Below are 24,321 nucleotides of genomic sequence, written 5' to 3'. Positions count from 1 at the left end.
GTGTTTACTGCCGATGTGTCCTGCATCAGGGGCGCGCTGGAGTAGGTGGAGTGAAAAGTGGGACGAGTGGGCGAGATGGTAGGACCGCTTCTGGGGGAGCCTTCCGCGGGCTGCTGGTAGGCAGGTGAGGGTTGGTTGAAGGATGGGAGGTGCTCGTCGTCGTCACTATCGGCATCTGCTGGCTGCTGTAGCTGCTGCTGCAGGTACGACTGGCGCTGCTGTCGAGGCGGTGACCTGGGCTGGTGCGGCGCTGCAAACGTGGACGTCATGGGACTGATCATGACGTCCCACCCGCCAGGCTGCGACACCATGAGGGGCCGAGGAGGCGGGGCACGCGAGAGCTCTCTCGAGCTCTCCAGCGGGACATCGTTCTGTACCGTCGGCTGTGTAGGTGCGCGAGGAGAAAAGCCGTCCTCTCCAGCGTCACTCCGCTGGTGGATGTCCGAGATGGACCGCTTCCACTCGTCCGCCTCTGCTTCGGTCAGGTTTGATTGGACCGACCGTGATGACCGTGAGGAGCGATCCGAGGGACGCCGAGCCCGAGAGGACGACCCGCGTCCTACGTCCGGGTAGTTGGGGTCATGCAGCGAGTCTTCGCTGATCCGGCGGGAGGGCATGATGGCGAGTGAGAGGAGGGCGATGGGTTGAGGAGATTAGTGCAGAGGAGTGGGGGAGCGAGAAGAGGGATGAAGGTGTGAGAGTGAGCAACGAGCAGACCCAGTCTTGTCAGTCCAGCAACTTTCATCTCATCTTGCTTTCTTTCGTCAGCTCGCACTTGGTTCGGTGACATCCATCTTGTTTTCCTTGAAGCGGATGATCGACAGTGTAGATTAGGGGTCAACGAGATGAGATAGCGCGTTGGATGGGCAAGGAGTACCAGTTCCGGATCTTATCGGAGCAATTTACAGGGATTTGCCGGTTGGTGGCTTGCCGGTTTACGGCAGATTCCGGCATGCCGATTGCGGCACCGGAACCGCTGCCGATCTCAGAATCTTGATCAAGATCAGCTTGAAGGTTGCGACCTGCATCCGCAACATCACAACTCAAGCCTGCCCAACTCTGGACCGCGGCAGTGTGTAGTTCGGGCATATGAGTACGGAAGGAATGGGATAATCGAGGGAGGCAGCTACGGTATGGGGAAGGAGGCTTGCCACGTTGTGATTCCCGCTCGACAGCTGTACATGTGGCTGGTGCTCCCGCTCCCAGGTCCTCATGGCCGCTTCGTTGCGGTAACTGGACCGCATCAAAGCGAGAGGAGACTCAGACGAGCGAAGGCATATGTTCCGCTAAGCAATGTATTCCATGCAGTCATGTAAAGCATCACCTATCTATTGTTCTATCTTGTACACAAGCTTCACGCCGGAAACCTTCCCGTCCTGGACCATCAGCGCTGACCAGACAGTCAAAGAAGTTTAAACTCACTGCCTGCTCTTCCCAGCCCTTCGTGACCTCCTCAAGACCGCCGCGGACCTTGGTAGGCAAGGGCTTGATGTTGTACTTCTCGATGATATCGGCCGTGCGGCCAAAGATCTCGATACCGAACTCATGGTCCTCCTTGGGCGAAGGGAGGGTCCTGTTCTCGCCGAGAGGAGTGATGTTCCAGTCCTATCCATCAGCTCTTGCTAAGATTGCGGGGCAGAACCAGGACTTACGTTGCCGAGGAGAGAGTACATGAGGGTGAAAGGCTTCTTGATCTCCGGGCGCTTCTTCTCCACCTCGGGGCTGGCGGGAAGCACAAGGTTGAGCTGACCGTCACCCGCCTTGAAGGCGTCAAGGCAGATGTCGAACGACCCGCCCTCGGCGATACAGTCGAGACCGCGGGAGACACCGCCGCCGGTGATCTTCTTGATCTCCTCGGATGCTTCTTTGCCCTTGTGGTAGTCGACAACCTCATCGGCGCCGTACTGCTTGACGAGATCGAAGGAGTGAGGGGAGGCGGTAGTGACGACCTTGTAGCCCATAGCCTTGGCGAGCTGGAGGGCGAACAGACCGACCGAGGTGGAGCCTCCATAGATGAGGAACTGACAGGATCAGCTTCGTCCTCGTCAAAGATATCACGGACAAGTTAGCTTACCCATTCATCTCCGACCTGCGCTGGTGGGAGCTTCCGGCCCTGGCTGTGGGTGAGAGTCTAACTATCTCAGCTTGATTCCTTCCAGTAGCCAGAGCCATACAAGACTCACCTGCGCAGCAGTGACCCATGGCACACCGAATGTCGCGGCCTCCTCCATGCTCATCTTCTCTGGCACCTTGAAGACGAGGTCGCTCGGGGCCTTGCAGTACTCGGCATAGGAACCCTTGTCCGTGAAGAGACCACCGTGAAGAGACGCCGCGACCCGGTCACCGACCTTGATGTTGGCGTTCTTGGTGTTGCTGCCGAGCTTGACGACGGTACCGGAGAAGTCGCACCCAATGAGGGCTTTTGGTGGGGACATGCAGTATGAGTGCTTGTAGTCGGTGGGGTTCTGGTGGTCAGTGATGGTTCCGGCACCCATACGGCCAGGCTTACTTGTGCGGCGTAGGCGACCTTGATCAAGATGTCGTTCTCGTCGAGCTGAGGCACAGGGACCTCCTGGACGAGTGCGTGCATGTTCTTGCGGCCCTCGGAGGGACCAAAGGGGACCGAGTTGGGTGCCGAGGCCTCGGGGTGCTGAGCAACAGCGCGCATGGTTTGGGGGATGGAAGACATATTGGTGATGATAAATGAGATTTCGGAGTGAGAGCTTTCAGGTCAAAATGATGTATAGCGGAGGAACACAGCAAGAGTATTCTCCTTTATACGCAGCAGAACTCTGCGCATGACCTCCACTTTCTGCGATGACGACACTGACTTTGATGACTGAGCCGAATGGATGACACATCTTGATGAGTCAGCGATGCATCCTCATTCCTCAGAACCTCCACTCGAAGCAGCTCGGCAGCATTTCGGCCGGGTGATTTCCAGCTGCGCAGCTGAGGCGGATGATCAAGCAGCAGCCGGGTCCAAAATCGCTACGAGTGGAGCAAACCTGCCGCTGCCCCAGCTATTCTCACTATCTTAGCGAGGTAGACGGGGGTTCGGATCAGGTGCTCAGACGGAGGAAGGATGCCACTGAGAGAGCAATTGTATGCGCCTGGGCTTAGAACCGCCTGCCCTAGAAGAGGAGATCGGGCAGAGATCCGAGAACTCGGAAGAGGACATCCCTCTCGCATCCCTCAGCGGAGACCGTCAGATGTATACATTGGCTCTCTGTAGCCATACAACCTATCTACATCTCTACTCTCTACCCCGCCTGAACGCCATCCGCCCCCGATGCCAGCGGCTGGACCATCTCCTGACCCATGGCCTCCGCTGCAGTCGCCGCTACTATCACAGACTCCCCAGCCCCATTCTCTGGCACTACAGCTTCCGTCATACCCCCATCCTCCTTCCCAACAGCCTCCACAACCTCCTTGGCCGCCTCCGTCACCACGACCTCCCCTCCCGTGATCTTCGGCTGCAGTCTCCCTTCCCGCAAGGCCCGCTTCTTGCGTTCCGCCATCGCGCTCTGGATACGTTCCGCGTTCGTCTCGAGGATGAGCTTATAGACTTCGACTTGCATCTTGGTCAAGGAGATAGGCACGATGATCTCCACCTATACTGTCAGCTAGCCCCATCTGAGCACAAAAATAACTCACCTTGGGTGGAAGCCTCAACACATCATCCTTGATCCGCCGGAGGATATAAGGCTGGGCAAGCGCATGCAACTCCCTGACCAGATCCTCATTCAGCTTGTCCTGCTCAAACTTCTTCTCCAGATCATTTCGATCTCTGCAAGTCCCGTCAGTTCGTTTCCGGCCGTCAACGGATGCGGACTCACTTGAAATTGTTTGGATCCAGGAAGTTGAGCAAGTTGAAGAGTTCCCGGATATTGTTGTTGAGCGGGGTACCAGTCAAGAGAAGACGGTGGACCGAGTTGAGCTTTTTGAGGTTCGAGAAGATGAGCGAGCTGTCTGATTTGACTGTTTCTATCAGCTTTCGTTCCTAGGATGGAAGATGCAGGAAGCTGGACGTACGCCGTTGACCCTCATCCACGCAAAGCACCTCCCATCGAGGGATAGCTTTGAAGATGTTGAACTCTTTGCTGCTAACAATCATGTCGTACGTGGTCAAGACGATATGTCTACAGGGGTGAGCTGCGCTGTGCGAATTGCCGTTCTCGGACCGACTTACGCTTTGAGTCCCTCCGGGCGACCGACTCTACCCTTATGATACAGCTCGTAATCTCTGATGACCTTCCGGGCTTTGGTGTCAGCTGCATGCTCGATCTACCAGCCGAGGTCTGGGCAGCTTACAGCTAGCTTCGCCGTAGTAAGGTACTACCCGCATATGCGGTACCCATTTCTCAAACTCGCGCACCCAGTTCGTGATGGTCCTGGCGGTCAGCAGGGCGGATCTGGGCCGGGGCGGGGAACGTACGAATTTGGGACCACGACGAGACACGGGAAGATTTCCTCAGATCCGAGATAGCCAAGAAGGGAGGCGATTTGGACACTGATGTTGTCAGCTCATCGCTCGTGAATACCATTCCACGCGATTGAGCTCACGTCTTGCCGAGACCCATATCATCCGCTAGAATCGCAGAGTCCCGCTTGTAATACTTGGTCAATAACCACTGAAGTCCCTCGAGCTAGAATATCAGCTTCACTCCTACAGCGCCATCGAGCCCAAGACTGACCTGGAAGGGGAACAGGTTCTGGCAAGTCAGCTCCCCGCCCATATCCGAATGTGGACCGATACACTCACGCCTCCGACCACACAATCTGGCTGAGACTTGGGCGGGTCGACGTCCTGCAGCCGAACCAGATCCCGCTTCTTGCACTGCGTCTCGGTCAGGATCGGAATGCTGATGTTTCTGGCGCCGAGGTATCTCCGCAGTGCGCGCTTGTACGCTGGGTACAGCTCAGATGTGAGCGGAGGGGGCGTATCCCACGTCGCTAGAGGATCAGCCATGTCTCGCAGAGGACCTAAGAATCCAGCTGGACTTACACTGATCATACTGCAGATCGTCCCACTTGGCGAACAACCAAGTCACCATCCCAGCGATCATGTCCGTATCGTCCGGCTCAAGCTGCCGACCCGCTAGTCGTTCCCACTCGTCGATCGACACCTTCTCCTCCATGATGGGTTCCACACCGTCCATCCCTTGGAAGGTCGGCATGTCCGCTTCCGAGTCAGACTCGATCCGGGACGTTTTCGCCTTCTTGCCTCGGCCCTTCTTCTTCCTTGGCGGTGGCGGTAAGAGGTAGATGTCCAGCACCCTATCGATGGTCTGTCTTCTTAGCTGAGCGCGAATCTCGTGCAAGCTGCAGTGCTCACACTCCAGGCAACAGGAAGTCCACTCTCGGCATTCTGATCAGGGGGCGGTCCTTCCCCTCTCCACACCTCTTTCTTCTTATAGCCGACATCCAAAGAACCAGAATGATGGTGTCCCCTCCGCTTGACTGGCGTCCCCAAGATCTCTTCCTCCTGCTGCGACTGGCTCATCACATTGGCGATTGTCGGAGTAGCCATCTCGTCCCCCTTGGCAGCGAGCGTGTCGTCCGTAACGACATTTAGGACCGGGCCTTTCTCGAGGAAGTTCTTGAGACGTTGAGGGGACATGGATTTAATCCAAGCGTGAGGGACCCAGGTGACCTAAATGTCAGTTGCTAGCATACATGATGGCGGAGATGCTACGTACATGCCTAAAGCCACGATCGACAAACTTGACCAGATACTCCCTGGGAAGGTCCGCCGTCCAGAGTGACTGCCCACCGAGATCCGCCTCCTTGACGTCGGCCGGAAGAGGGCGCCACGCAAGTACCTGTGAGTCAGCTTGAGCCATACCTTGCCTGGGCATATTCTAGCTCACCATGTCGACCTTCCACACCCAATCTCGGCACTGATGACAAGTCCAAACCTCCAGATGTCGAGCCTCTGGATGTTGATAATACTCGGCAATCTGGGGCAGGGTAGGTTCGATACCTGGGCCTGTGATGAAAGGGCTCGGTACTGCTAATCAGCACGACTTCCCAATTCCCATCTGGACAGAGCTTACAATGTTCATAATGCGCAGACTGGGTACACCGGGTACATCTAAACTTAAGATGCTGTTCCACTGGCGCTTCCACCCCGTTCTGAAGATCCGGGCCGACGACCGAAGGCCCCGCCGGTGTCGGTGTCGACGGATTCTCCCCGTTACCCATGACAATATCGCCGTCCGCGCCGACGACTTCCTCGCGCGGCAGATCTGCCTGCTGGCATATCATGCAGTTGGGCATCTTGAGACATTTCCGACATTTGAACATGACCGACTCGTCGATCCGGACCGTTTTGCGCTTCTTCGTCCCCTCGACGGGCGGACCTTCGATCGCGGCGAGGTACTGAAGCGCGTCGGCCTGTTGGAGCGCACCGAGACAGCCCTTTACATCAGCTTCTGAGCCCCGCAGTACCCGAAGAGGCCAACCGACCCAATGCCAAGACGTAACGCATGATTCGCACTATCTCGTCAGCTCAGCTCGTCCGTTTCGCGCATAGATCAACTCACCTCCAGCCACCCCTCCAACATCTCCGCCGCTTCATCCTCGCTCACTTCATCCTCATGCCTCTTCTTCCTCCTCCCTCCCTTCTTATTCTTCTTCAGTGCCGCAGCGAGCAGCTCATCCGCCGGGCCGAGTTTACACTTTTCGCAAAACTCCTTGTGCCTCCCTAGGATATCCTCCTCTTCCTCCTCTTCCTCGCTCTCTTCCTCTTCAGTCGTCTCTTTCCGCTGTCTCCTTCCGCCTCCCCTAGCATTTTGAGACGCACGGCCTTTCCCGCCCTTCTTTGGCTGTCTCCCCTCCGGTTCAATCTGGAAGTCGTCCGACCCGATTTCGTCCGCGTCGATCTGGTCCAGCTCATCCAGCTCGTCCTCGCCCTCATTGTCGACCGCGGGGCTAGAGGACGAGCCGGGTTCGCTATCGCCGTTCGAGACTTGCCCGTGCTTGCGCTTCTGTGGGACAGCGGAGCGGGTCATCCTGGTGCTGATGGAGGACTCGGACACCTCGGATGGATTGAGGGATGAGCGTGAGGTATTGCGAGTACTGACCTGCGCTGTCAGCCCATGTCGACGTCTCAATCTCTCCATTGTATGAACGAGTCAAAGGAGTGGTGTGATGCGAGAAAAACTTCGAGAACCCGAAACAGAGGGGCGAAGGAGGGGGGCTCGTGCGCCGCTTGAAATCAAACTTACAGTAAGATTACCACTCGTCGGTTCATTCCCTCTCAAGCGCAATTTGAGAGAGATCTTTGAGGCCTCCCGTCGCTCCTCCGTTGTCCGCGCATTCTGCCGCGTCTGAAGTGGCACGCCATCCTCCTTTTCGTATTCGCTCTCGTCCTCATCATCCGCCGCCTCATCCTCCTCGATCATATCCTCGTCGTACTCCGACGCGACCTCCTCCGCGTCAGCGGGATAGTGGGCCTCGCTGGGCGCAGCGGCGGACTGCCAGTCCTGCGCGATCGGGTCGATGGAGGAGGTCGAGTCGTCCGGGTCATGTCGATGGGTAGGTTTGAGCGGGGATGTAGCTGCTTGTGATGTGGAGGGAGAGAGAATACGGGGAGGGGAAGAAGCGAGGGGTATGAGTTCCGGTTCGACGAGGTCGTTTTGGAAAGGTGGCATATGAGCGTCAATGTCATCCTCGTTGAGGTCCCCGAGGTCCATCTCGTCGTTGTCGCTTGACGCCTGCGGCAGGTCTGACTTTCGAGCGTCCGCCTCGTACGGTGGACCTTCATCCACTCCCACCGATGAAGCCGTCGCCGCCTTGGCCTGTTTCGATTCGAATTCCCGCGCCAGCGCCGATAGGAACTGCGCCTCCCTCACTTCCGGAGAGCCCGAGCCCGAGCCCGGCGCTGTGGACACCTCGTCCTCTGGCACCTCCTGGTCTGGCTCGTCTGCCACCTCCTGGTCCATTCGCACATCTGCCGCCTCCTCACCCGCCTCCACTGCTGCGACCTCCGACCTTTCGTCTGATGCCGGCTCCACCAGCTCGGCTGACGGCTCGTCCGCCTCCATCTCCTCCTCGTCCTCCTCCCTCGCCCCCTCTGGACCCCTCGGCTCCCAGAGCTTATACTGATCCAGCACCTCCCACGGGAACCAAGGCATCTCCACGCATAACATCCCTTGTCCCCTCTTCTTCGCCTTCGGTCTCACCTCCACCACCTCTTCCTCCTCTTCACTTGCTACCTCCTGAGCAAAGTCATCCATCTCTGACTCGCCTTCCTCCATACCCTGATCCACCTCCGAATCGGACGGTCCTGGCTCAAAGAGCGGGATGTTGTTGTTCACCCTGAGCAAGTTGGAGCTGGAGCTCGGAGGGGCCGGCGATGATGCCGGTAGTTTCGTAGCGACCTTGAGTCTGGATTTGGGCTTCATTGTCGGCGTAGGGTACGATACGGATGCCGCCGTCGCTGAAGCTGCCGCTGCGCTAGAGGACGATTCCGCCTTGGACACCGGTTTGATTTTGGCCTTATCCCTCACTTCGCTCCCCCTCGCCTTGAGCGACGGTCTAGCCTTCACCTTGGCTTTCCCCTTCCCCTTCCATATTCCGCCTCCCTTACTCTTTGGCTCAAAGTCCCCATCATCCCCATCCCCGAACAGATCATCGAACGTGTCCACGACCCCGGGTTCCCGCTTCGCGCGCGAGAAACCGCCGTTCGCCAATCGGGCTTCGACGAACTGGATCCCATCGTCTTCGTCGGAGGAGCCGTCGTCGCCGTGTCCGGGCCGGGCGTGGCCCTTGTGATGAGGTGCCATGATGGCTATGCAGTCAGTGGAGGTATAGAAGCAGGTGAGAGCAGGTGTTGGGCTAGCTCATGCGACTCTGATCTGACGCGAACTTATTTGGCTCAGGGTCCAGTCAACTACGCGCGTCCTATTACAAAAAGCATTAGGAAACGACGCGTTTCAGATTGATCCCGCTAATGAGCTATTACAAGATACCCCGCCTCCACCTTGCCAAAGAATTTTGGTCGGCTCTGGAGTCTGCATCATAACGTCCTTGCCAACTTGTATCAGACCTTACTGAGCAGTATGAGCATCACTGCGACCACCACAATGCCGGCTGAGGCCTCGACGTCAAAGACGGGAGGGGTGAAAGCCCCGAAGATGATCGATGGGCGGGAAGAGACCAAGGAGGAGCGGAAAGCGAGGAAGGCGGCCAAGCGAGCTGTACGTCTCGACGTTTCAGAAGGACGAGTGGAACGGGAGCTGATGGTCGTAGGAGAAAGGGGTCGCATCAGCAGAAGCGAGTGGGCAGTCGACTGGTATGGTCCCAGCAGCTGGTCCGTCATCGGAGGTGGCTCAACATGCCGCCGATGGAGCCGCAGGGAGTGAGAAGAAGAGCAAGAAGGACAAGAAGCGGAAGCGGGCGGAAGAGGTACCAGCGCCGACTGGAGATGTCTCTCCAGAGGAGGGTGCTGCTTCGGAGAAGGCTGGAACTGTGGAGGCGGTCGTGGATCCGCAAGAGGAGAAACGAGCTCGCAAAGCGGCGAGAAAAGCAGTGAGCTAGTCTGCTCTCATCGAAGTCGGGCCAGCACGTAGCTGACGCTGCCCAGGAGAAGGCAGCAAGCCGAGCAGCAGCAGTAGGCGGTCCGCCCCCTCCCGAAGTCATCGCGGCAGAAACAGAACCGGCAGGACCGTCGGAGCCCGTCCTATCTGAACCAGCCCGAAAAGGTCCGCTTCCCGTCCGCCCCCGCCTTCTTCCTGGACGCAGCTGATGAAGTAGCGCTACAGTATGTCCAGTCCTACGCCGCCACGCACTTGTCTGAAGGCCCCACACCGGCCGAGGGGCAAAGATGGAAGTTTAACAAGGCGAACCAGAATTGGTTGATCCGGAACGTATGGAATGAGTCTGAGGTGAGCTTTCATCTTCTCTCTGCTGTACGGAAGAAAGCTGATAGGTTGTAGGTACCGGAGGAACATGTTGATGCTGTGATGCGATACCTCAACACTATCAAGGGTGGTGGACGAAAGGTCAGTCAACACTCCCCGGCTCGCGCCAGACTCTCCGAGGGATCCGAGCTGATACTCACAGGCCTTGATCGAGATGGCCGAGAAGTGCTCTGCCGCATCCACCGCAGATGCGCCAGAACCAGCTCCAGCTGTGGCACCCGAAGCAGCCGCTACGAGTACGGACCCCAAGACTGCGGTACCCACTCCGGCGGTGCCCGCGGCTGTTGTGGCTGCCGCAACGCCAGTCGTCTCGCCAGAAGAAGCCAAGCGGGATCGGGAGGTCATCAAGGCGAGGGCGGAGAAGCTGCTCGTGCTGCTTCGTGCGGAATGAGCGCGGTGTGTGTTTGATCTCGCCAGGCATATGCCACATCACATGCCACATTATCCTTGCGTTCAGCTGCGAACTGACAGGATGTGGTGGACCACTGATGGTCTAATGCACAATCCATCCATGCTGATATGCTCTGGTATTACATACAATTTGACGGCCCGCACCATAACCCGCTAACCCGCCTGATCCCCCCCCAGATGATCGCCTCATAACGGCGCCGGCTACCACTTCATCCCCGCATACGCGCCCCAAAGTGTATCGATACTCGTACCCTCCGCATAAGGCTTGAAATCCTTCTTGGACAATTCCGATCCAGGGTGGAGGGTATGTACAGCCGTCACTATCAAGTCAGCTCCTCTGTGATTTTCACCATCAATGCCCACAACAGCACTGCTGACGGATGTGACTTACTAAAATCGTCAAGCGCAAAATCCATGACTACCACGTCGATGATTTCGTCCTCCTCCCCGTGCTCTAATGGGGTCTGAGAGAAGTCGCTATCAAGTCAGCCATCTGGATCTCGTAGGATTCCGCTTAGAGAAGCCCACGGTTGGCTCAGAGAATGCGGTACTGCCAGGATCAGCACATACCCCCTTGCTCGGGCATCTCCAGTCCGCGCAAGTCAGATCCTGAGCGGAACACTCACGTGGGATATGCTCAATATCGTCTCCCTTTCCTTTACAAGCGTCCCGCGTCACATAACCCGGCGTCAGCCCCTTCGTTCTTCCCAGAACCACCTGCCCGCTGCGCGCTCCCTCGTCTCCCTCCAAAGCATGATACTCCGCCTCATAAGCCTCACGCTGGTCCGCGAGCCATCGGTCATACTCCCGCCGAACGGAGAGATCGTCCTCATACATCATCCTCTCCCGGTCGACCGTTGTTCCTCGTCCGTCGGATGCATTGAAGGACGCCGGGAGAAGCTTAGACGCGCCAGCGCGGTTCATCTCGGGTGTGAGGGTGAGAGCGAAGCTTGCAGGGAGGCGGGTGTACCAGAACCTCGACTTGCTTGGCGATATCAGCTTCGTCCTTAGACGCGGAAACCCGCCCTGAGTGTAGCTAGAGGGATAAGCTCACAAAGGGGATATAGTCAATTCGTCGTTCTTATCGAACCGTCCTGCAAACTACCTCATCAGTTCTCACTTCTCGTTTTGCATTCTCGTGCGAACAGCGACGATCAGCTCACCAAGTCAAACCTCAGACTCCCCGTATTCCCAATGATGATCCTCCTCCCTCTCCTCTCCTCATCCACAACCGTAGCAGGCAAGACCTCATTCGTCCACACAGTCAATGCGGACCTGCGGTGGCCGTATGGATACCGCGCGAGGTACAGGTCGATAGGGGCGTGTCCGAGGGGTGTGGAGATGTTGAGGGCGGTGGCTAGGTGGACGAGGTTGGAGGTGATGTTTTGGCCGAGGGGCTGAGGGTCAGCACGAGGTTTCAGAGAGAAGAGAAGTGGGGGGTGGGTGTACTTACCGTGTCGAACGTGCTGTGGTTCGTGTGCGTGTGGAACTGGTACGATACCCGATTTGCATCGATATATCGCCGGTTTATATTCAGCGGGTCTCCACTGTCGCTTTTGCCAGGCAGGTCTGAGCTGGTCATGTCAGCTCCCGCGATTCGCCTTTGTCTTAGCAGGGATAGCTCACGAGACGAATGTCGCAGTTTCGAGATATCGACCCGGTACGACTCTACTGCATCAGCTTCTACACTTCCAGATCTCCCCAGTATGGAAGGTGGTGGGGGTTTGGGAAACTCACGCGATAGACCGATCATCATACTGCGCGCAATCTCGGACGTGCGTATGTCCACCTGACCCATCAGCCCGCAGCCTCCATACCCGAAGACCGATGTCGACGAACCAAAGATGAAGATCGGTACATCGGGGTGCTGCGCCCTAATCGCATCATAGACCGGTGTCCAGTCCGCTCCTTGGCCTCGGACAGGCATGTGCCCGGCTAGAACGCTGAGAAGTCAGCTTCACGCTGATCCTTTCTTTGGCCGGTAGTCCAGAGACGAGCGGACGTAAGCTTACAAGTAGTCTGGCGCATCGCGGAGTGTCTCGAGGAACCATGGCTCTTGGGACATGAGCGTAGGGGATTGGATTGTCAGATTCCTGCAATTGTCAGCTAGTCGGTCTGGAAGTCTCGAGGAAGGAGCGCTACGATCAGCTTACAGGTCATGTGCCTGGACTGGCGTGGATCAGCTTCCTGTATGTACCAAGATAGCTGATAGCAGTTCCAAGATAGGACAAGGAGACTTACAGTCGAATATGACCCCAAAAGCAGTCACTTTCCGTCCCCTACCCCATCAGCCTCATCCAGATCCACCCGAACACCAGGACTCACTGCGGCGTCTTGAACTTCCTATACCTCTCTCCAATAGGCACGCTTTCCCACACTCCGTCCCTCCCCGGCACTGTAATATTCACATTGGAGGTCAAATACCGTCCTCCCCTGTCTATCAGCTCTTCGCCTCACCCCCTGTGCCTCTCTCTCCTCGGCCCAAGCGGAAAAAACCCACAATCCCTTAGCCTGCTCATGCACCACCCTTGCCACCTCATAGCTATACAGCTCGTGGTTCCCTATCGTCGCAACATCGAATTCGAGCTGATGGAATATCTCGTCGGCCCTGTTTGCGCCTGATGGGGAGGACGAGACGAGGCCGGAGCCGTCGTGGTGGTCTCCGCAGTCTCTGCTTGGTCAGCGGGAGACCGAGGCCGAGGGTACAGTCAGAGCAGTGTATAGGTTCAGTCTAGGTCAATACCGGACCCGGAGTGACGGGAGGGAGGGAGCTTACACCAGGAGCAGGTCGGATCCCTTGGAAGCTGCGATCTCGCGCATGTGGGTCACGAACGACGCTAGGTCGCCATAGTCGCCCGAGTAGTTCTGTCCATAATCAGCTCCAGTCTTCTTGCTAGTAAGACACAGAGCTGGACATACTGGTTCTGGCCAGGTCGCCTAGCCGAGTCAGCTTAACCTCTTGCCTTGCCTGCCCTTATCTTCCCCAGTCCGCAGGGCAGTCCGCAGGGCACGAGCTCACATGTTGATGTCCCAATAACCAGCCTGATTGATCAGCTCACGTGCCTATCCCCTGAACATCCAACGAAGAAGGGGTAGGCGTACCGTGCGTATCAGATATAGCTAAGAAGTTGGCATCTCCCCATTCAAGCTCCCGCTTCGGAACAGGCAACCTCCCTTCCCCCTCGGAACCAGCCTCGGCGCGATGACTAGCGAGCGCGCTGTGCGCGAGGAGGAGGAGATATGCCTGATTCAGGCCGTATGTCTTCGGGAGGCGCATCGAGCCTTCTATCCTGCAGATAGTATGGATAAAAGTTAGATGTACAGAGTCAAGAGGAGGCCATTCGAAAGATACCCCTTTGAAACGGCTTGAAACCGTTCTGGACAACCTCGGTGGAGGCCGAGGCCGAGCAGGACAAGGACAAGGACAAGGACGAGGAACGTTGATGAACGCGTTGCCCCTTGTCTTGTTTACTACCTGCGTCGAGCCACACAAAACAGATGTCGCTCCAAGATCGACTGGGAACCCAGGATGCGACCCAGCTACTCACGCTCGCGTCGGGGCTGGCGCTGGCGACCGCCGCAGGGGGGACGAGTTGGAGTTACAACTTGCCTTTGATGGTAGGTCTCCTCAGCTCCGTAACTGCGGGATCCAAGTTGCCCTGAGCAGAGGGGCATACGAGCCTATACGAGGGCATGGACCATACTGCAGACGAGGAGGCCATATCCCATCCACCACGACACCCATTTGGTGAAAGGAGCTGACCCCCCAGCTGTTCGGCGTGATAGCGCACGAGATGCCCTCGACGCACCAGCCCCTCCGACACTTCATCTCCCTAACCACCTTCAGCGCCATCTTTGACCTCCTCACCCTCTTCTCGGCCGGTTTTGGCTTCACCTTCCTCTTCGCCTTAGTCCTCTTGGTATTGAAGGCGCCGATCGTGGTCACGAGCATTGCGGTGCTCAAGGAGCGCGGGGGGAGTTTGGGGGCTTTGGAGGGTTTAGGGGGTTGCCGGCCGGAGGTGCAGGTGGCGGGCAGGGCAGTGAGTCGTCGTCCAGCATCAATAGTGGAGACGAAGGGGATGATGCTGATGATCAGACTGGGTCCCGTCTATGCCGGCCATGCCGACCATGCCTGGGGGATTTAGCGGCTCGCCCAACGCTCAACAACCAAGCAACTCCAACGCTCCGCCGGCCAGCTTCCCCTCGTCCGGCGGCTTCAGGCTCGGTGGGGAGGAAGATGGACAGGGCGCGCCGCCGCCTGTTCCCGCGCCAGGGCGGAATGGGTATTCTAGCATCGCTTAGCTTTGCCGTGAAGCTTGAGTCGGGAGAGGAAAGGGATCAATCAGAAGGAAGTTTACAGGTTCAAAGAGTTCAGTAGGAAATGTACAAATGATATCATGGTCTTCTCTAGTCATCGTATAGTCACAGTCTCGTCCTCACACCGCTCTGCCGACAGGCTATATCCCCCGACTCCGCTCCATCGCCGACGTAACATCCACCACCTCGCCCAGCAGCCTATCCCCGCCCATAAAGTCCTGCGCGTCGAGCGTCTCGTCTGCGCCTGACAAGATCTCGAGGGCGAGGTTGTGGGACCCGCCGACGGGGTGAGCGGAGGAGGAGAGCATAAGGGGGTTGTGGGGGTTCTAGTGGGTCAGCATAACCCTCTTGTGAGCAGGTGGGCAAAGTGGATAGATGTACCTCGGCGACAAGCTTGATTTCCATGGCTTGGCGTAATGGGACTGCGAGACCAAAGTTGGCGCGCTGGATGGTCTGGTTTAATGATGATTGGGTTGAAGCCCACTGAGGATGTCAGCTGGTGCTCCAACGGTGTGTCATGACGAGCTGACCTTCTCCAATCGTGCTTGAAGTGGTGATTGGTTCCCAGCAGCAAGACCCTGAGCGGCTGTCTTGAGACCATACCGCATAGCATCGTGTGTCCCAGTGACGGGGTGTGCTGTGGCCTATGACATCAGTCTGAGCTCGAGCTGAGCGAAAGGGAGCTTGACGCACAGCAACGGACACGAGGTGCTGCTCGTTCGACACGGGGGTGGTAGCGGGAACAAGGCGCATGGACTGCGGTTTCAGCTATTACCTGATACACGTCACCAAGTTAGCCAGCTTACCATGGTGGCTACACTGAACTGTATATGCTATAGAGAGTAGGATCAACGTTGACTGAGTGAGCCTTGCTGGGTGGAGGCAGAGGCACGCGCGTCGCCACACAGGTGCCACACTCGGAAATATCGCCGGAAATGCCGGTCCCCTGCCCTCTGCCGTTATCGGACTCGTTTGATTCATGATCCGGCCTTGTCGTGTCCGACAACGCGAAGCTTCTCTCCCTTCTCTTCTCTCTCTCGTCTTGGTCGTGTCCTCTTACTTCATAGTCATCCCCTGTCCTCTCTCTCCGTATCACGGTGAGTCGCTGCTCTAAACGGCCAGGGAAATCGTCGGATTCGAATCGATTTCCTGGGTTGATTGAGTCGAGAGTTTAAGGGATTAAGCTGACTAATCTCCTTTGCTTCTCCTCATCTCGCTTATATCGCTCATTCTCACTATCAACTGCCTCCCTCGCCTCTCTCATGCGTTATATCTCTTCGTTTCCGACCCTCGCAAACCCACGATACCGCTGGCCGAAATACATCGACTCGAATTCGCCTTTTGTCGTCTGAAACACCCCTTTCATATCGGGATTAGGATATCAGGGTCAGCGCGTCAAACCTTCCTCAAGGCGCTTCTCGACAGGCGGACTCGTCTTTGTTCACTTTGAACATATAACCAAAGGTGTTGGTGGATAAGAAGGAATAGGAGATTAGGTGTCGGAAAGGAACAGCAATAAGGCGCAGGATCAGGTGCGTCTTTATTCCCCTACCCTTCACTTTCGTGCTTCCTTTGCTCGCGGGCAGTGCATTATGGGTATTTGCCGGGGGGACATGCGATACCGGACCAAGCGCAGACTCGGCGAGGTGGATGTGCGGTGCACACAGGAGAGAAGCAGGAGAAGCGCGTCGGCGTGGCAGAAGCTTCTGTTGCGCGATTAACTTTACTGTTGAGGGATTTAAGCTGACCTTGCTCCTCTCCTGATCCCCACCCTCTCCATCGCTTACTCCATATGTGCCGTATCGCCTACTCTTCGATATCACCCACGTGCGCATGTCGCCCTCGCCCTCCTTTTATTCTTCGCACCGCCTTTGGTACTGGTCCGACGCAACCCATCGCCTTCTTCTTGGTCTGGTTGCCTCGAACTCCTTCATCATCCTACTTGCTATCTGATCCGCGTCGCCTCATCGCCCATCCCACAACCTCTGATCCTCGGCCAAATCAATTTCTCACCCACTCGACTCAATGACCGGTCTTCTCTATCCAGCAGCGCCAAGAATGACCAGTATGGATCTGCGGGTGGGCGGAAAGTACAGGATCGGGAAGAAGATCGGGAGTGGATCGTTCGGTAAGCTTTTAGGTTGAGGCGATAATTAGGCACCGGCTGACAAGACAGGTGATATCTACCTCGGCGTCAACATCGTCTCGGGCGAGGAGGTTGCCATCAAGTTAGAGTCTGTCAAGGCGAAGCACCCACAGCTCGAGTATGAGTCGAAGGTGTACAAGTCGCTCGCGGGCGGTGTCGGTGTGCCATTCGTGAGGTGGTACGGGACGGAGTGCGACTACAACGCCATGGTCCTGGACTTGCTGTAAGTTCCGAAGCCCACGTACCCGGGAATGAGAGCTGAATGTTTAGCGGCCCCTCCCTCGAAGACCTCTTCAACTTTTGCAACCGCAAATTCTCACTCAAGACGGTCCTTCTCCTCGCCGACCAGCTCGTCTCGCGTGCCGAGTACATTCACTCGCGCAACTTCCTCCACCGCGACATCAAGCCAGACAACTTCCTCATGGGTATCGGCAAGCGGGGCAACCAGGTCAATGTCATCGACTTTGGGCTCGCCAAGAAGTACCGTGACCCCAAGACCCACTTGCACATCCCGTACCGGGAGAACAAGAACTTGACGGGTACGGCGCGTTACACGAGTATCAACACGCATTTGGGGGTGGAGCAGTCCAGGCGGGATGATTTGGAGAGTTTGGGTTACGTCCTCATGGTGAGCTGGCTGGTCCCTGAACTTGGGGCGCAAGCTGACATAACAGTACTTCCTCCGTGGTCAGCTCCCCTGGCAGGGTCTCAAGGCGGCGACCAAGAAGCAGAAGTATGACCGTATCATGGAGAAGAGTGAGTTACCAATCGCGAGAAAATCCCTGCGAGTAAAGCTGACAATATTAGAGATGACAACCCCCACCGAGGTCCTCTGCCGAGGCTTCCCCAACGAGTTTGCCATCTACCTCAACTACTGCCGGTCACTCCGCTTCGACGACAAGCCCGACTACTCGTACCTCCGCAAGCTCTTCCGTGACCTCTTCGTCCGCGAAGGCTTCCAGTACGACTACGTCTTTGACTGGTCGGTCCAGCCCGACCCGAGCAAGCAGCAGCACAATGACCAGATGAGCGGTCATGCCCAGCTCCAGGCGATGCAGGCGCAGCAGAAGAGGCGGGTCATGCCGGGAGAGGAGCAGCCGGGGATGCCATCGGCGATGGACAACCAGAGGCAGCTGCGGAGCGCGACGAGGAACCAGGTCAGGGAACAGCAGTGGTAATTTTCTCCCTTTCCTTCGGGGAGGGAGTAGATTACCCGCGCTCTCGGCGCAGGGGAGGGAGGAGGAAGGCATAGGGAGAGAAGGAGCTCGGCGCACAGGGCCGATTTGTTCGGCTCGCCAATCGGATTGCGTACCCGGATAATAGGATCCCGGGACATCCCTACGCGCCGCCCTCCCTCATCACCTCAACCACCCCCATTCCGCCCGTCTAAATGTACACTCCCTACCTCGAGTAACCTATCTTCCCGCTCATCTCGGCTACCTGCCACGCCCCGCTCCGCCCCGCTCTTGATCTCCCGGCTCGGATATACGAATTCAACGAACACCCCCACCCTACCCACTCCTCCTTATCACAATCTGGCGCTCAGTCCGCCCCCGCACATTATACCCCGACGTACACCACCAACCCCATATACCCCGGCATCCTTTACTTCTCGCCGACTAACACAATCAGACGCTATCGATCGTCTTCACTACAGGCCCGCGTCAGCCTTATCGCTATTTCACAGTATCCCCTTTTCACCCTTCAGTCCCATGCGCAGGAGGCGGCGTCCGCTCGGTCATCATCCCGTGGTCCCCGGTCCTCGGCTGTCACGCAATATCATATCGGTTCGGCTCGCTCTTACGACCTTCGGGGAACTATAGGCGGGTACGACACCCGCGTGCAGGCTATCCAGGTCAGGTCGGCCGGCGGCAGTGGCGGGGCACGGAGTTTTATCAGACCTTCACTTATTATAATCAGTTTCTTTCTACTTTTCATACCTTCCCCCTCGTCTCTTTTCCCTTCAAACCTTGGGTGTGCGACATTCCGTACATCCCTTTTTTTTTCTTTCACAGTAGCATACTCTAGGCGTCTATAGACCACCCAAACCAATCAACAACTATGCGTTCCATGCAGTATGAATCAGTATCTCTGTGCTGTGAGTACGGGGGCTGACGAGAGACCCAAGTAGTGAGAGTGGAGGGGGCTGATGCTACTGATGTTTGTCCCGATCAACAAGCAATCGAGGCGAGGAGGGCAAACGTGCGCGATCGTCAGGTCGACTCCTTTCTTCTCGTCCAAACCCCAGCCCAGCGCCTTCGAGCACTTTCGTCCTCGTTCAAGCAGACTACTCCTTTGATACCCTTGACCCCTGCATAGTCCTTTCATGTACCTCCTCGCCCCTTGCTCCACCCCGCTTGACTCGTCACTGAACACTGCGTACATATACCGCAGCTCCGGGTGCCCATCCCTCTTCGTTGACTCTTACACTAGACGTACTGACCTGACTCTCACCAGTCTACCACCTACTTGCTGTTTACGACTTTACCTCTCGTCTCGATCTTCTCAGTATGCCCCCTCCCGAGCCCTCCGGTAAGATGATGACGATGGATGTGCGCGTGGGCGGGCGATACCGGATCGGCCGAAAGATTGGCGCTGGGGCTTTTGGTGAGTCGTGCTGTCCCCCTCCACCATTGCCTCTTCTCCCTCCATCGCTGCCGCTGGTGGTGGCCGCGCTGACTCTCAGGGGACGTCTACATGGCCAAGGACGTCGTTTCCGACGAAGAAGTCGCGGTCAAGCTCGAGTCGGTGACGGTCAAGCATCCCCAGCTCGAGTATGAGGCCAAGGTGATGAGGACCCTGGCGGGCGGGGTGGGGGTTCCGATGATTCGATGGCACGGTACCGAGGGCGATTATACCGCCATGGTCGTCGATCTCCTGTACGTTGAACAAAAGACCAGGATGTTTCTCAGATTCGCGATCGGGCACCAAGCTTACAACTCAGCGGTCCCTCCCTCGAAGACCTCTTCCGCTTCTGCAACCGCAAATTCTCACTCAAGACGGTCCTCCTACTCGCGGACCAGCTCATCGCGCGCACCGAGTACATTCACTCCCGCAACGTCTTTCACCGGGACATCAAGCCCGACAATTTCCTCATGGGCATCGGGAAACGGGGGAACCAGGTCAATATCATCGATTTCGGCCTGGCGAAGAAATATCGCGATCCAGCGACCGAGGTGCATATCCCGTATAGAGAGAACAAGGGGCTGGCGGGGACGGCGCAGTATGTCAGTTTGAATACGCATTTGGGGGTGGAGCAGTCGAGACGGGATGATCTGGAGGGGCTGGGGTATGTGTTCATGGTGAGTACCGACCGGATGGCCGGGGATCGGGCGGACCAGGATGTAGCTGACAAAGTAGTACTTCCTCCGTGGGGGCTTGCCGTGGCAGGGTCTGAAAGGAGCGACCAAGAAGGAGAAGTTTGACCGCATCATGTTCAAGAGTGAGTCTATCCCCCTATCATCGTCCCCCTTCATCCTGCAGCTCGCCTAGCTGACACCCAGAAATGTCCACACCCACCGAAATCCTCTGCAGAGGCTTCCCCACCGAATTCGCCACATACCTGAACTACGCCCGCTCCCTCCGCTTCGACGACAAGCCCGACTACATCTACCTCCGCAAGCTCTTCAGAGACCTCATGGCCCGCGAAGGCATCGCTTACGACTACATCTTTGACTGGAGTGTCAAGCCGTTGCCTCAGACGTCACCTCTGGTCCAGCCGCAGCCTCAGCCTAATTCGGAGCCTCAGTCGGAGGTGGTCGAAGACCAGGAGACTGCGCCCGCTCCAGCTCCAGCTTCGGTGCAAGTTACATGATGATGTCGCCGGATCGTCCTTGTCCTTTTCTCGCTCACTCCTTCTGACTCTCTCACTGATCTACCTTACCTTCTCATTCGTCACTGATCCCCCTCGCCCCCTCCAACACGGACGCGCTGCACGACTGATGATGAGACTCCTTCCGACCTCGACAATTGCAACTGATCCGTCGTGCGTCTCAAAGCTGTCGATACTGCTTCAATACTCACCGTCTCAACTCTGAGATCCCATCCTCAGCCCGTCAACGTACCTGTGTTCTACTCCCCCCACAATGTATATATGTTATCTGCCGATGCTTGACTCTTGAGGATGTCGGTGATCGTGGGGTGATCGTGACACGTATCTCCTCCTTTACAGCTATCTTCGCCAGTGTTTGAGATACGGGGACACCCGTTTGTTCGCTGACCCCTGTCTTATCCTTTGATATCCCCTTGAGCTGGCTTACCGTCCGTCACCTGATCATGTCTGCCCGAGCTCGCTGGCCTCAGCATGTCACTAAAATAGACCTCGTCGAGAATGTCATCGCCCATGGATCCTTCGAGCGAGCTTACAGTAATGGACATACGCGTAGGGGGCAGGTACCAGCTGGGTCACCAGCTGGGCGCGGGCTCATTCGGTACGTTCCGAGCGTACTTTGTCTTTTGAACGCTCACCCGTCCTCTCAATCGCCCTCGATGGATGCCGCTTACCCCTTACTTGTAGGCGATATCCACCTCGCTATTGACCTCGTCACCGGAGAAGAAGTGGCCGTGAAGGTCGAGTCTACGACTAACCGGACCTCACAGCTCGGAAACGAGGCCAAGGTGATGAAGTCATTAGCAGGCGGCATCGGAATATCAGCTATCCGGTGGTATGGCATCGAGGGCGATTACCACGCCATGGTAATGGATCTCCTGTGATTCCCTCCTTGATTCAGCGCGATATCCTGTTCTGCAGCTGATAAAGCAGCGGCCCCTCCCTGGAAGATCTCTTCCGATTCTGCGATCGTCGTTTCTCCCTCAAGACCGTCCTCCTCCTCGCAGACCAGCTCATCTCGCGTACCGAATACATCCACTCTAGGAACATCGTCCATCGAGATCTCAAGCCCGGCAACCTCCTCATGGGCACCGGGAAACGCGGGAATCAAGTCAATGTGATCGATTTCGGGCTGGCCAAGCCGTATCGTGATGCAAAGACGGGGGTGCATGTGGCGTATGGCGGGAATAGGACGTGGATGGCGGGGACGATTCCGTATGCCAGTCTGAATACTCATTTGGGGGTGGAGACGTCTAGGAGGGATGACCTGGAGGGTCTGGGATATGTGTTCGTGGTGAGTCGTGCATACAGGCGACTACAAGGAGGCAGAGGCGAGCCGGGAGGCGAGCTGACTGTCCAGTACTTCCTCAGAGGAGGGAGTCTACCTTGGTATGGTCTCAAGGGCGCCAGCATGGAGGAGAAATTTGACCGGATGAAGTTCAAGAGTGAGTTGAGGCCTCAGTAACATCAGTGAGACTGCAATAAGGTGACTGACCCGGTAGAAATGTCAACACCTCCAGAGATACTCTGCAGAGGCTACCCGACTGAATTCGCCACTTATCTCAATTACGCCCGGTCACTCCGCTTCGATGAGGACCCCGACTATGTTTATCTACGCCGGCTGTTTCGGGACCTCATGGCGAGGGAGGGGATCGCGTACGACTACATATTTGACTGGAGCGTCAAGCCCCTGTCCAAGCCTGCTCGACAGCCCGCAGATGCACAGGACCCAGGTCCACCTCGAGCGGTCATCGCCCTGCGTCCAGCGCAGGAATGAGCCGACCTCAGATACGCTCTCGGTACAGCGCTCTGTGTGGAGATGGTTTGACAGCAACTCGCTAGCTAGGCATCGAGATGTTGCGTCACATGAAATGCCATATATGATAATGTACAATGTATCTCGCTGCTGTTGCGGATGGAGAGGGCGCTATGATGCACAGTGAAGCACATGTTGGGACGGAGAGCGGTTGTAGTACACGCTCTTGGGGCGATGCGAACGCGTGTGACAAGGACGTGGTCGTTCCGAAATGTGTCGCAGGGCGTTACCGCGAGCCTCCTTGTTCTACTCTTGTCAGCCAGAGATCACCGAAGAAAAGCAGGTTTTGGTGCGGAGAAGGATGGGATTTGATGCGGTTGGAGAGCGAGAAATTACACACGATGTATGAAGGCGTCGAGCTGACAGTCCTCGTCGATCCCGACTTCCTCTACAGTGGTCGTGACAGGGTTGCCCTTGAGTATTAGCACGATTTCAGACATAAAGGACATAGACCTACATCGTCATCTGTCGCTTTCAGAGGATTGCCGTCCAGAGTGAACCTGAGGAGTGTCAGCGGGCCCAATAAAGACACGGAAAGGAGACGTAGAGAGAGCGCCAGGAAGGGTTTGACTGCGTCAGAATCGTGAGGCTATAGATGAGGGTGGGGAGAATGTACTGGAAAGGGATGATCCCAGTGGCCGGCGGCTAGTCCCGCCGCGGTATACGCCCGCCTCGATGCGACCCCTCCCTGACCTACCATCTTGGCCTCCCAAAGATCCAGCGAGCCTCAGTCAGTAAGCGAATATGACACTCACACCCAGTCGATCAGAGCCACTTTATTGTGCTTCGCCCACGCTGTAAGCACTTTGTGGATCTGGGTCCGAGGCTTGACCTTGATAGCTAGGGGGTACATGTTGGCACTGTCGCATATCTGGCGGACTCAGCTTGTGCTAGGCTTATGATAGGCCGGGTCCATATCTCCATGTCGAGGGAGAAGGAAGGGAGGTGAGAACTGAAGAACTCACTGTGAGCTCATAAGTGACACTCGAGCCAGCCGCACCGTTTCCGCCTTCAGCCATTCTGCCTTCTGTACTTGGTTTTGTAAGTATTGTGAGTGTTGACAGCGGTATAGCAAGTATATAGCCTGATAGACGATGTACAAATGAGAGGTGGGTGGTGAAATTTGGAATTTGGTTCGACGCGTCGCAGCTTGTAATATTGAAACGCGACGAGGTCCGTGCGTCATGTTTCGGGTTCGCTCGGCCCATGCCTCAGCCAGTACTGCTGCGTAGGTAGATACGCTCTTGCTCTTTGTCCAGCAGCGCGGCGACGGGAGAGGGACGGTCGGGATGCGTATTGATCCACAAGTCACAAATGAAACATATATACAGGCGTGGGAGAGGTGATGAGGAATCACCCTGAATGGTGATGGCTCGGCTCAGCTGGCGCGAGGAAGACGCATACGACGTGTTTGAAGTCTGACGAGCAGTCGTCCACTCTCCTCACCTGGCGTCTCGGACGACTGTGAGTAATGATATGGCATGGGTTGACTCGCCCTAAAAGTCTGGCTGCTACTGTACTCGTAGATAGGACACCTCCCTTGTTCCAGATCTAAGTGGCAAGATTAGTTTCACGACGATATGTAAACTGGCGACTACCATCACAAAGCTCTGAAAGCCTTGAGATCGTAGCTTGACGGCCTACATGCTATCCCTAAACGAGACGGGATAGGCCCCACGAGCAATGCCGATGCATGTATCAGCACACTCGATCTAATGTACCCCGCGCCTGGCTGACAGGTGTTGGAATTTATACTCCCTCGCATCGCCTGGGGAGGGCTAGCCTACCTTTTGATACTTCAACAGATTAGAAGTCTGAATACCACACTACCAGTCAAAGCAGACCCACCTTAATCAACCTCCCCCTCCAACAC

At 56.6% G+C, this 24,321-nt stretch overlaps 9 protein-coding genes across 9 annotated transcripts; 5 read left to right on the top strand and 4 right to left on the bottom strand.

The window, feature by feature from the left end:
- Positions 1-1,328: 1,328 nt before the first annotated feature.
- MKK02DRAFT_34343 (putative Enoyl reductase) lies at positions 1,329-2,689 on the bottom strand (the record flags this gene model as incomplete). Its single annotated transcript, XM_053088916.1, has 6 exons — positions 1,329-1,376; positions 1,423-1,605; positions 1,653-2,021; positions 2,075-2,131; positions 2,184-2,465; positions 2,510-2,689. 6 exons carry the CDS (start codon positions 2,687-2,689, stop codon positions 1,329-1,331), a joined length of 1,119 nt encoding a protein of 372 aa, XP_052944659.1.
- Positions 2,690-3,263: 574 nt separating this feature from the next.
- On the bottom strand, positions 3,264-8,792 carry MKK02DRAFT_28010 (SNF2 family N-terminal domain-containing protein; the record flags this gene model as incomplete). The annotated part of the gene is made up of 17 exons (XM_053087464.1): positions 3,264-3,614; positions 3,658-3,790; positions 3,840-3,981; positions 4,036-4,160; positions 4,193-4,262; positions 4,315-4,394; positions 4,439-4,513; positions 4,567-4,649; positions 4,698-4,715; positions 4,766-4,986; positions 5,009-5,291; positions 5,339-5,656; positions 5,703-5,825; positions 5,874-6,013; positions 6,060-6,501; positions 6,549-7,088; positions 7,233-8,792. 17 exons carry the CDS (start codon positions 8,790-8,792, stop codon positions 3,264-3,266), a joined length of 4,704 nt encoding a protein of 1,567 aa, XP_052944658.1.
- Positions 8,793-9,092: 300 nt separating this feature from the next.
- MKK02DRAFT_37755 (uncharacterized protein) lies at positions 9,093-10,320 on the top strand (the record flags this gene model as incomplete). The annotated part of the gene is made up of 6 exons (XM_053089773.1): positions 9,093-9,206; positions 9,259-9,537; positions 9,593-9,710; positions 9,763-9,893; positions 9,945-10,010; positions 10,072-10,320. 6 exons carry the CDS (start codon positions 9,093-9,095, stop codon positions 10,318-10,320), a joined length of 957 nt encoding a protein of 318 aa, XP_052944657.1.
- Positions 10,321-10,541: 221 nt separating this feature from the next.
- Positions 10,542-13,617, bottom strand: MKK02DRAFT_37754 (vacuolar protein; the record flags this gene model as incomplete). Its single annotated transcript, XM_053089772.1, has 19 exons — positions 10,542-10,660; positions 10,732-10,817; positions 10,869-10,890; positions 10,967-11,325; positions 11,395-11,441; positions 11,504-11,737; positions 11,794-11,914; positions 11,967-12,008; positions 12,078-12,129; positions 12,180-12,283; positions 12,353-12,433; positions 12,494-12,509; positions 12,582-12,619; positions 12,666-12,773; positions 12,841-13,011; positions 13,117-13,205; positions 13,260-13,277; positions 13,360-13,382; positions 13,443-13,617. The coding sequence occupies 19 exons, from the start codon at positions 13,615-13,617 to the stop codon at positions 10,542-10,544; spliced, it is 1,905 nt and encodes a 634-aa protein (XP_052944656.1).
- Positions 13,618-13,838: 221 nt separating this feature from the next.
- MKK02DRAFT_37753 (uncharacterized protein) lies at positions 13,839-14,642 on the top strand (the record flags this gene model as incomplete). The annotated part of the gene is made up of 3 exons (XM_053089771.1): positions 13,839-13,958; positions 14,111-14,384; positions 14,437-14,642. 3 exons carry the CDS (start codon positions 13,839-13,841, stop codon positions 14,640-14,642), a joined length of 600 nt encoding a protein of 199 aa, XP_052944655.1.
- Positions 14,643-14,797: 155 nt separating this feature from the next.
- On the bottom strand, positions 14,798-15,410 carry MKK02DRAFT_37752 (chaperone; the record flags this gene model as incomplete). Its single annotated transcript, XM_053089770.1, has 4 exons — positions 14,798-14,983; positions 15,039-15,140; positions 15,188-15,301; positions 15,351-15,410. The coding sequence occupies 4 exons, from the start codon at positions 15,408-15,410 to the stop codon at positions 14,798-14,800; spliced, it is 462 nt and encodes a 153-aa protein (XP_052944654.1).
- A 1,314-nt stretch (positions 15,411-16,724) lies between these two features.
- On the top strand, positions 16,725-17,981 carry MKK02DRAFT_34342 (kinase-like domain-containing protein; the record flags this gene model as incomplete). The annotated part of the gene is made up of 5 exons (XM_053088915.1): positions 16,725-16,785; positions 16,834-17,026; positions 17,074-17,431; positions 17,478-17,559; positions 17,611-17,981. The coding sequence occupies 5 exons, from the start codon at positions 16,725-16,727 to the stop codon at positions 17,979-17,981; spliced, it is 1,065 nt and encodes a 354-aa protein (XP_052944653.1).
- A 1,332-nt stretch (positions 17,982-19,313) lies between these two features.
- Positions 19,314-20,617, top strand: MKK02DRAFT_37750 (kinase-like protein; the record flags this gene model as incomplete). Its single annotated transcript, XM_053089769.1, has 5 exons — positions 19,314-19,410; positions 19,490-19,682; positions 19,748-20,105; positions 20,164-20,245; positions 20,307-20,617. 5 exons carry the CDS (start codon positions 19,314-19,316, stop codon positions 20,615-20,617), a joined length of 1,041 nt encoding a protein of 346 aa, XP_052944652.1.
- Positions 20,618-21,291: 674 nt separating this feature from the next.
- On the top strand, positions 21,292-22,409 carry MKK02DRAFT_28005 (kinase-like domain-containing protein; the record flags this gene model as incomplete). Its single annotated transcript, XM_053087463.1, has 4 exons — positions 21,292-21,512; positions 21,566-21,926; positions 21,993-22,077; positions 22,135-22,409. The coding sequence occupies 4 exons, from the start codon at positions 21,292-21,294 to the stop codon at positions 22,407-22,409; spliced, it is 942 nt and encodes a 313-aa protein (XP_052944651.1).
- Positions 22,410-24,321: the final 1,912 nt, after the last annotated feature.

This window comes from Dioszegia hungarica (assembly GCF_025882075.1).
Source record: "Dioszegia hungarica strain PDD-24b-2 chromosome Unknown MKK02contig_11, whole genome shotgun sequence".
Lineage (NCBI taxonomy): Eukaryota > Fungi > Basidiomycota > Tremellomycetes > Tremellales > Bulleribasidiaceae > Dioszegia > Dioszegia hungarica.
The sequence above is the reverse complement of the archived record's forward strand: the minus strand, read 5'-3'. Positions and strand labels throughout refer to the sequence as shown.